The 11,581-nt window shown below is 45.4% G+C and overlaps 1 protein-coding gene across 1 annotated transcript; it reads right to left on the reverse strand.

Moving 5' to 3' along the window:
- Positions 1–657: 657 nt before the first annotated feature.
- LOC136763605 (ras-related protein Rab-39A) lies at positions 658–10,855 on the reverse strand. Its single transcript, XM_066717725.1, has 2 exons — positions 10,323–10,855; positions 658–7,190 (listed from the first exon to the last, which is right to left on the reverse strand). Exons 1-2 carry the CDS (start codon positions 10,535–10,537, stop codon positions 6,767–6,769), a joined length of 639 nt encoding a protein of 212 aa, XP_066573822.1. The 5' UTR covers positions 10,538–10,855; the 3' UTR covers positions 658–6,766.
- Between the last annotated feature and the right edge of the window lie 726 nt (positions 10,856–11,581).

Raw genomic sequence — 11,581 nt, forward strand, 5'->3', positions numbered from 1 at the left:
GAGAAGATCTGCAAAAAGGAGTGGGACAAAATCCCTCCTGAGATGTGTGCAAACCTGGTGGCCAACTACAAGAAACGTCTGAAATGCGATTTTCTGGATTTTTTTGTTGTTATTCTGACTCTCACTGTTAAAATACACCTACCATTAAAATTATAGACTGATCATTTCTTTGTCAGTGGGCAAACGTACAAAATCAGCAGGGGATCAAATACTTTTTTTTCCCTCACTGTATAATTCTGAGTTAAAAGCTGGTATATAGTGTATTTTGCAACCACACACACACACACAAAAGTATTTATAGGAGAGGTCTTGGTGGTATGTCTGGATTACAATTAAGATGTACTTAATGCTGTATTCATTTCATAATTCCTGCACTGGACTTTTTGTCCTAGTATTCATGAACCATAACTATTTAACATTGTAACCAGCCAAACCCACTTTAAATAAGTAATGACAAGAATGGTATGTACCTTCAGGAAATGCAAGCAATGCAAACTTTGGGAGACATTAGACAAAGTAACACAACAACTTTGGATCTCGCCAGACAGGCATGTGCGGTTTGCCGGGCTTGTTACTGTATCTGTGTGTTGTATGTTTCTTGTGTGCGTTTGTGGTTAAAGCACTCATATTTGAAAATATAAAGGCAACATATTCAAGTAACTTAAATAACATGTATTTTTATTTATACACCACATATCAAAGCACAATGCAAGTATCAACAGTTTACAAAGCCCAGAGAAGAAAACACAGTACAAATCGGCCTGCGTTACACTGACCACCACTGTCACTTGTCTACGTTGCCTATGTGTCGTCTGCGCCGAGGTCTACTTGTGGCTCATTTTGGCATTTCGGTATTTCTTGCCAACCCCATGGAGTTTCAGTGCTACAAATACCAGCATGCATTGCCAGGTGGGCTAGAACACACATCGCAGCCACACGACCACACCTAACACCAAGCTGGTGATGTCTTAATAATACGAGAGAAAAACGACTAATAAAACAGGTCACTGCTGCCTGCGTTGTCCCTCCCAGGCGGACACAGAGACTCTCACTACATCTCCTTCGCCGTGATGGCCTTTTCCAGTGTCATGTGACCTGACAAGGTCAAGCAGAGGGGATGTGTCGTCGCATTGGAAACAAATTACTGTCGCCTTCCAGACGCAGCACCCGGGACTAGGTAGACAAGGCGAGTCACAGTCCATTGTGTGAATTGCTACAGACATTGAGACAACCCTCTGAATAATGCAGAATGAAGAAAAACATGTTTGGCACTACAGCCACCCTTATATCTGAGCCGAAATGAGAACAGCTTAGAGCCGGTGGTCAGGAATGCATCGCTGGAGTACAGGAGCAATAGATGGAGGAATCAATCGATTGTTAATACAGTGATGTGTGCGCTGTGGTCCGGGGTTGATCTCGATCAAAACTCAATGTTTTGCTCCCCGTTTCTTGCTTTGGGATGATTTGTGAAAAATGGGGAAGACATCAATCAGAAAGCAGAGTATACACTACGTTCAGAAGTCAAACTTGTGGAATATCGCAACAAAAGAGACATGAAAGTAAATAAAAGGTATCAAAAGCATGTGGCATTATAACTGGAAACATGGTGTAGCCTTTGATTAAGTTTGTAGTACAGTGCAGTATTTGTTCGTGAGCTCTGTGGTAATTTAGCTCAGTGTCTTGGTGCTGTTATACTGATAGGGGGTGCCACAGTCCACTGTCTAAACCTGTCCCTCACACTTGCCATTCACAGCGCTGATTGGGGACGGGCCAGTGGAGAAAGGTTGATAGGGTTGGGCTTTAATGCACCGCAAATTGGGGCAAATCTCCTTTTTCATCGCAGAATCCGAATGCATGAACTGACCGTCTACCTGCAGTGAAATGGCTACGAGAGACTGCAGGACCTGGGCCGACAGAGTTTAAGTCCACAAAATCCCCAGTATTCCCCAGAGAAAACACAATAGGCTTGATGTGAAATTTGAAATGCTACACACAGCTTGCCTGCCTTTCAGCATGTGGCCTTCAGACTGTAACAACCAGGAGCACTGCATGTGAGCTTTTAAAGGTCTGGAGTGTGTTGGGGGGGCAGCTCTGTGGGAAGTGGCATCTATTTGCCCCAAAACTGATTGTCCTGCTACCAAAAAAAAAAGTAACTTCAGTTAAAGACAGCTCTCACTGAGGTGACTCATTACTATTATATAGTTATTAATAATAGAAACGAAACCAATTTGAAGGGCTTTCATTACAATGTGTTTATATATATCATCCTCATCAGCCCATATTGATCCACTGCTGGGTGAAGGCATCCCCAAGATGTTTCTTCTCTTTTCCACATCACATGTATATATGTACTAGTAGATTAATCTTTATAAATCAACATACTCATCTCCAGACTGGTGGAGGAAGCCGCTCCTCTCAGTTTAATCCAGTATACGACACCCTCTCTCACGGGCCTCGGGCTCAGGGCCATTGTTGGGCCTTGGGAGTTCACATGGTGACTGTGCAGTTCACTGGGCCGTTTGACTCTCTGTGGGAAACCCCACGGGCAGGAGGAGACCCCCCGCTTTCCGGCAAAGTCTTTAACAAACAACGTTCAGCCTTAAACAAGGGCTCTGAACCAGCTTTATTCCTTAACGGACGCCTCCTACAGTCTGTTTCTCCTCTATCTTGCACCTGACGGCCCAGATGCTCTTCCTTCTGGGTTGTGAATTAGACTGGATTTCCTTTTATCGCTGTTATTGATGACGTTACTGCAACATTGTTAGCTTAACCAATTATACTGTTACTGTTGGTTTGTTGGACCATTGGAGTTTGCAGGAAATGAATAAGGATGCCTGTTGTTCATAAACTCCTGCTGTGTGATATCAGGTGAAAGCGTCCGCAGGGACTTATTCTGAGAAGATCACAACACTGGAGGGTCGCTGTGAGAGGGAGTGAGCAACACAAAACCAGGACAAGCATGGCTATTGGCCCTTGTTGATGGCAAAGATGCACTTGATTCAAGTCACAGGTACATATTCAAAGAAAAAAAAATGCCTGGACAAAAATGATCAATTCAATTATTGGGACAATTAAATAATTTCAAAGCCAAATGCACAGCCCTCCAGGTGTCGAAAAATGGACACCACTGATGCTCATAATACCACAGAGTAGGGTGAAACATCACAATTACTCACAACACACTTTATCCAGACTGGACCTTTATAATCAGTGAAACAGCTGAGTGGGACAAAACTTTCAGGATTCAGACGCCTGTGAAGTTGGCCAACCTGACCGACTGCCTGTGGGGGGAGTGAGTGGCAGTTGAGAACTGGGTCATATACAAATATCATGAACCCACTACATTGAAAGGAAAGCCACACCAACAGTGACGGTAGAAAATCTACAATCCCTTTACTGTCATTGAAAGGTAGATGGTAGCTTAGTGAAGTGCTGGTGAAAGGTGAGGAGCTGAAAGCACAAGTAAAGTGGGCGTCGTCCATCCAGGGAGGACATGACACGACAACATGGGGTTGTGTCTATCCACGTGTGGTACAAACATGTATTTCTATCTGGTTGAAATGTGTGACCCTGATATTTTTCATATTTAAAATATGTGGGATATGTTTTCAATGTATTGTAGTCTGCAATATATATATTTACGTTGAAAAACATATTGTACAAATTAACCTCACCATATATTTTCAAACTATAAAATAAATAAATGGATTACAGACTTAAATAGATACTTAAATAGATACTTAAAATATACAAGAATATAAGAGTCACACATTTGCACTTACATACATGTTTGTTCTCAATGGGAACACAGTTACTCGTAGCCTCTAACGATCTATAGAAACAATAAAGACCAGGCTATGAGAGCAAGAATTCAACTGCAATTTCTCAGCAGCCAAAATGCTACACAAATCTTCCTCAATTCCATTTTTCTTATTAATTTGCAACTCTGGCCAATTTGATAGCAACAAGACCCCGTTACAACCTTTGTCCTGTGTTGAATGTCTCCGCCCTGTCCATTGATCCAGCTGTGGATTATCTGATGCCTCTGTCCATTATAAAACTTTACACGGCCAATGACTGACAGGAATGGAATCTGGACTTCTGCCACAATATATGAACTTTTACTAGCCAGTAGTGATAGACTCTCCCTGATCTAGACTGAGGGTTTTTGGTGTGTTTGTTCTCCTTTTCTGAGTCTCTTGATACTGGAGTTACTTGTGAGCCCTTTTCTGTGGGGGTTTCATAGATAAGGTAGCTTGGGTGAGAAACGGGAACTATGCGGGGTTGGCACCTCTGCCATTTTTGTGGATCTCCCCTGTTGCGATCCAGGAAGGAGACAGCTCAAGACTCAGCCCACTTGGCCAGTGCTGTTCAGCCCATTTCAAAACTGGGACATTCAAGGCGAGTGCGCAGGGCCCAAAACCCCTGCCTGAAGTCTGGGCAGCTTTGGACGACTGTGTGAAATGTGCTGTGAACACCGATTACACAGAAACGACAAGAAAACACAGTCACTTCTCACACAGATACAGGCTGCAGTCACAGCTAAAGAAAAACATAAAAAAACTCTTGTTCAGGAATGACAGTAATATATGCTCTCAGATCAGACGCTTCATACTCCTTAAAGCTTGATATTTCTCAAGGCGTCCCAGGAGACGACAGGATCAAACTGCACCCCTGTTCACATAGAAACTCATTTACTCCCCGACAACTGAAGAAATGAGCAAATACTCCTCCAAGTCTCCCAGCCTGCACTTCTTGTGTGATGCAGAATTAAACGTGCACAAACCCTGATCTGAGAGACTGCAGTTGTAGGGGACACACACACATCAAGACTAATAACCAACAAGGCTTCTAAAGATATCTAAATAGATCCTTGTGAACTGAACAACATCAGGGTCTCTTATCTTCCTGTGGTGCTAAGAACCTTACACAGAGCTTTTAAATCTCCTCCTTTCTGTGTGATTGTCACCATCCATAGCGAGGGTTACCAAAACACTCACTGTTGTAGACAGTTTGGGCTCCGGCTGGCCTGCAGGTCTCACCTGGCAAGCTGTTTTAAAGACCCAGAAGAAACTGCCACAGAGCGCGTGCTTGTCTTTGAACAGGAGAGTGCAGGATACAGCCAGTCAGCATCTCATTTCCTGATCCGATAGTGCTGTCAGGGAGACGGCCCTTAGGATGTTATTTTTGGTTTCCCAACCGGATCTCCGTACAGCCAGGCTGAAGGATGGTTTCCTTCTCGCTGCTGCCAGGTTGCTGCTGAAGCTGGGGAAGATTGTGCGTGAACGGACTGTTTTCTAAATGCAGGGTGAAACAGACCCTTGGATACACAGATTTGGCATTCTGTCCTGAAAGTGTTCAGATGGTGCATATGTGATGAACATTGTCAACCTGCTGTGGGAGGCTGGATATATAAAGAGATAACTACTGTAAAGTGTTCAGTAGCAGCACAATGCAAAGTGCCCTGGATGTGCGTGGTTTCTGGAGAGTTATGTGGCACCTAGGTGTGCAGTACAGCCCCAGACTCCAGAGAATCTGGAGCTACAAGGTTTGTAGACATCATCAACTGCCCAGACAATGGGGACAATGAATGGGTTTAATGTACACTGTCAGATTAAAAAATATGGCACGATGGTTAAAAACAAAATAATCTGGATTATGGGATTTGGTGCTTTCCACTTTCCTCCCTTGAACCTTGACTAATTAACAGGAGCTGTGGTGGCTCAGTGGAGTAATTACAGAGCGTTTCCACAGAAAGTCCATCAGTGTTTTAAGTGGGAAGCATGACTAGGACCTCCAGGACAGAATCTTAATGGACATGTTCCTCTGATTTCAAATGCTCCCTCAGCTCCACAGGTATTGGAAAACTAGTTGGCGTGGCTGAGCTCTTGACACTTCACATGGAGAGGCGATGAAATTAATCCCAGCTAAATCTCATGTTATTGTCTTTCCACAACACCAGGGTGAGCAGACCCTCCCCGCTCATTTAGAACGTTGAACCTTTCGATTTTTTCTCTAATGTGAGTCCAGGGGTGGTAGCTCTTTAGTAGGTTTTGAATAGCTTAGAAATTTACGAAGGAAAACTGCACAGCAAAGAAGAAGATAAGAAACATATTATCTACATGGACTTATACTGGATGATATCCTGCAACCCTGTGTTCACACAACCTTTGGAGTTTAACAGCCAAGGGAATCTGTAATGGAAGTTCAGAGAGAACTGGCTGTAGTGATGGCATCACAAAGGACAAATGTGAGATGGAGGAAATCGCACACTGAAGGAAATGATCTCTGTAAACCATCTTCATTCCATCATTATACAACTGCCGCAAACTTGATTCCAACTTTCATGAAGGTCATCGATTTGGAAAGGAGAATGGAAGAGGCTTCTCAACTACTGGCAACTCCAAAGTAGTACATGACCCCAAAATACACCACCGTGTCAATGGCCTCAAAGCCTTTCCTGTCGCATCTGCAGGCCTAGAGTTTGCTAATTATGCTCCGTGTGATTTCATATAAAAGGTATTTTTCCCAGTTAAAAGCAGCTGAGTAAAGAAGAACTCTGGTGCACTAAAAATATGTAATAAGTGGCATGCTGGGAGAGGACCAGATGTAACGACTGAACAGTGGACTGGAAGAATCCGAGGACTCCCAGAGAGCAGCGTGGTTTCTAATCTCGGAGAGGAAAGGGCAGAGAGGAGTGGAGCAGAGAGGGAGAGAGAGGAGGGGGCAGAGAGAGAGGGTTACATCATGAGGAGTGGGGGGGGAGTCAACATTGGCACTTGCTCTCCCTTGGCTCCTCTTCGGGGGGGTAGAGGATCTTGGCATTCAGGCCGCTCTTCACCCCATCCCAGCCATCCCGAGTAGAGATCTCCCCGGCCTTCATCAGCTCGTAGATGTCACGCATGAGCGTCTTGAAGGCCCGGTCCACGTTGCTGTTGCACTTGGCCGACGTCTCCACATAGCGGACGCCCAGCGAGGAGGCCAGCCTCTCCGCCTCCTCCCGGGAGACCTTGCGCTCGCCACCCAGGTCGCTCTTGTGCCCGATCAGGATGAACACCATGTAGTGCGGCTTGACGTGCTCACCCACCTCGCGGTGCCAGTCCCGCACGTGCTCGAATGTCTTGCGGTTGGTCAGGTCGAAGACGAGGAGCCCGCCGACTGAGTTGCGGTAGTAGGAAGTGGTGATTGACCTGGGGAATGGGGACACAAGGGAGCAACAGATTAAGTCCATACAGTTGCGAGGTACTGGGTGCTAGCAAAGGTGACCATTTTCACATCATCCCAGTTAATGCATTTCGTTCTGCTTAGGTTGCATTTTGGTTTTGACAATTCATGACATCAGAAAAACGTGGTAGAAACACGTTACCCTGAGTGCACAATGTCATTAATGATCTCAGATTGTTGCGCAGTAACATGCATGCAAGCAAATGCAGTTCATAGGGCCATCTCTGGGATTACAATAAGCACAATTCTGCTATTTTTTCTCTCTCTGTATGATGTTATATTTGAATACTGCTTCTCCAGGGTGCAGTTTTATCCATTTTTTTATATGTAGTTATTTTATGTTTTGACAACATCCCCATGAGTCTTAAAATGTCTGTTGCCACAATGTCATTTGGTTAGCTGGGATTCCCCCCCACACTCACACACACATTGTATTACCTACAGTTCAGTGTCTATCACCAGAAACGTGGAGCCCCACTGATAACTTATCATTAGGTTTTTATTTCACACAAAAAAAATACAATTATGTTCAGGAGCCCAGATTTCAGGTACTGTTGCAACCGAGTAAAGTGGCTATGCAAACGTAAAAACCAGCACAGCTCTGTAAAGGCATCCCACACAGAATGCGTACTTGAGATGAATTCAGAACCATGTATAATTGTGACGGTGTGGGCCGCTAAGTGGAAGCCTAAAGTCATACACTCTGGTTAATGACTGTACGTGCAACCTTCTACAGTGTGGTGTGGTTTTGAAACTGTACCTGGACTGCTATTGCTCCTAGTTTCTCAGAAAGCAATGTCTATTTCATTTTATGTGTTTCTTCTCTCACTCTATGTTGAGTGCCCAACCATCTATATATTTCTGAATTCCCACCACGGCTGAACTGGGACATCATCTACAGCTTTGGGTGTCATTTCAACCCTGACAAGCTGACAACTTATCTGTCTTACATCTGCAGGAGAGGACGCCAGCAACTGCTCCGTGCTTGTGTGCAGCTCCTTCTGGTGGCTCAGAGGTGGTCAGCTGCTCTATCTACTCTTACCCCCTTGTTGCTGGCCACAGCGACTGTCTCTCTTGGTCACCACATCCACTATCCTTGGTAACTAGTGTTTTTCTGGAAGAACAGTCCACCTTTTAATCAATCCATAACTATCCTTCCAGTAGATGAGTTACAATCATCAAGTATTTCTCTTGTCAAGTCTTTGTTTGGTCCCTGCCCCTCCTCCTCCCTTGCAGCATGCCTCACTAAGGAGAAGGTGGCCTCGAGTGCCATCTCCCCTTCCCCGTCCTCCTGTCATGAGCTTCTTTATCATTCATGCCTCATTCTCAGCCAGCGTAACCTGGCAGCTCACACGCTCTGCTGGGCAAGGCCACGGGCCAACATTAAACAAACGTAGCAGTCATGAAAATGCGTACTTGAGACGATAAATCATTCACCACACACAGAGAGAATCTCTCTGTTATTGGTTCTGAATGCTCTCTCCTTCTGTCTGGATGTCATGCAGGCCCGGTAATGATCTAATGCCTAGCAGCAGCCTGCATCACCTGTGTCCCTGATCCCACAGCTCCTCCCTCCCATGCTGCCCCCTAGTACCGGGTGTCAACTGAACAACCAGACCTTTGTCTTTTCCAGTTCCTGCTGCCACTCTACTAAAATAGCTGAGAGTGTTCTGCAGGGATCTCACGTCACACTATCTTCCTGATTTGCATGTCTATTTCAGGGCCAGGCCAAATCTCGTAAGGTAAGACAGAGCCCAATTAAGCTTCCAGGTCCTGATGTTGAATTCATGGAACTGCAATTTCAAAGCTGCGGGAAGCCAAGAAAAGGGCTGTCAAGTCAATGCAAGTTGGTGAAAACCTGTGTTGATGCACTGTGGCTCTGTGGCCTTGGCTCTTTTACATGAGTGTTCTGTTTTTTTAAAGTGTTTTATTAATATTTTCAAATAAAAGACATGATGACAAGGCATGGATGTTTAGGGCAACATTTCAAGTGAAACATTTGAAAAACAAAAAGACAAAGAAGTGTTTTAAATACCACAAAACAGACCTGACCATGTTTGCTTTCTGATTTATTATTGTACTCAATTCAACCACTGTGACCAATCTAAAGCCATAACTATAAATAAGGAACTTAAATAAATTAGCTTTAATCCACATTGAAGATCTATACTCTGGTGGCAACAAACATCAAAACTACACTTACTAACTTTGATTATTATTAGTATACATACTGTGCCTCTCTGCTATTAAACAAGGCTTCAGTCATTTATTCATCCATGCATTCATGCATTCATTCCACCGTGCAATTAACACGTTTTTATTTATTTACGTGCTTGTGATTCGTTTATGTGTATCATTTCTGTGCCTGTGTGCAATCACCAGGGAAGCTATACAGGGCTAACGTGCCTCACTAGTGCACTACGATTGAAATGAAAATTGCAAAATCAACCACAGGAAGGAGGGGTGGGTTGTTGCAATGTTAAGACTAGATAAGAGATTTACCGTTTGCAACAGTAGCTCTCACTTGGCTAGCCTTTACTATGGAGTGCATGTCTCGCAGAATCGTGTTGAAAAGCGTCAGATATCCTGCTGGATTACGGGCCGGTTGCAGATTTAGCCCACAAGATCACAAGTATGCGAAACGTTACCACTACAACGACGAAAGCTTTCTTCGTGTTTCGTATCTGATTTGTATTTTGTAAAAGAACACACACGCTTCTGTGTCGTGGATTTCGATGAAACGGCTCTCGGTTGAGCTGAATTCACATTCCCGTGTGCAAATATGTGCATTGATGGGCGGCTACATCACCATATGCGGCGGCACTGTTTCTGAGATAATGCTCAGCATCCCCATCGTGTCTGGTGTTTCAGCGAGAAGCTTATGATCCCTGTTGACCTCATTTTATAACACATACATATATGCATGCAGTGAGCGTTACTAAATGATGGTTTGTGTACCTAACCACGCCACGCCCCTAAACATCACCTATTGTCCACAAACACACCACCTTTTTGTCTCATTAGCCTAGGGTATATGAATTATATAAGATGTTTTTGTCATTTTGTTTTAATCTATGATGTGTGGGCGCATCCCTCACCTGAAGCGCTCCTGCCCGGCCGTGTCCCACAGCTGCAGCTTGATCTTCACCCCCGGCTCGATCTCCAGCGAGCGGGAATAGAAATCCACCCCCACCGTGGGGTCGGCCGCGTCGCTGTACACGCCGTCCGTGAAGCGCTTCAGCAGGGAAGACTTGCCCACCGTCGAGTCCCCTAACAGGATGATCCTGAACTGGTATTGCCACAAAATATCCATGGCATGGCTGGAGCCGGGCTTCAGTCGCGGAGACGGTCACACAGCGGCGGCCCCCGCTCTGTTTACATGAAGAACTGCGTCCTGAAGGTACAGTGTGTGTGATGGGAAGGCAGGCAGTGTGTGTGTGTGTGTGCTGTGAGCTGCAGAGTCATGTGACGCCTCTCTGCTCTTATCCTGTGAGAGATTACATGTGTGTCAGGAAGTGCAAAAAGCCATGCACATACCACAAGTATGAAAAACCAGAGCAGCAGATGTGTCTCATCCCTGCACAGACACGCTGTCTGTCCGGACAGTGTCGCACGGTGTCGTGGCCGCAGCGCACTGGACTGCCTGACGCACAGTGGGGCCAATATGTTGTCGTTTTTTGTTCCTGTCTGTTTTTTGTTTTGTTGTTGTTTTTTTCAGACTGCCCTGTAATTTTCGTTACTGATTTGCACAGGCTGTTGGTAGCATGTTAACCCCCCCGCGTTAAACCCCTGTGTGCTTTATTATATGTCACAATGTGTAGTTGCAGCCTCTATAGCCAGGGGCGGACTGACCTAAAAATGGCCCTAGGCTATTATCCTGGGGGGCGACTGCTGGTGAAGTCTGGGTCCCAATAAAGTGCGGTCCGGATGGGCGGTCGGAGGTGTTGGCGATGTGCGATTCTGGGTGCCGACGAAGTGCGGTCCGGGGGGGGGGAGGTTGGCGGTTGTCAGTGTGCGGTCCGGATGTCTACACGGGCCGCTCATGTCTACAGCCAATTCTGTACACGTTTTTCTTTTCTGTAAATCTGATCGGCATATACAGACCCTTTCCATGCGAAGACGGGTGTTTATTTCTACACGGACCCCCAACCCATTGAGCCCACCGGGGCTCCCCAATCAGCACGATCGCGCATGTGGGAACTGCCGTCAGAAACACGCGTGTCTGCGCTCTCCGTGGTGCTGAATGCCAGGGAATCCAGTCTGATCGACCAAGACACGGTAGTGCATCACGACTCTATACACTATATCGTTTCATGCTTGTTTGATTTTATATAACGATTGTATATACCAGCAGAGG

Source organism: Amia ocellicauda, chromosome 11, assembly GCF_036373705.1.
Source record: "Amia ocellicauda isolate fAmiCal2 chromosome 11, fAmiCal2.hap1, whole genome shotgun sequence".
Classification (NCBI taxonomy): Eukaryota; Metazoa; Chordata; class Actinopteri; order Amiiformes; family Amiidae; genus Amia; species Amia ocellicauda.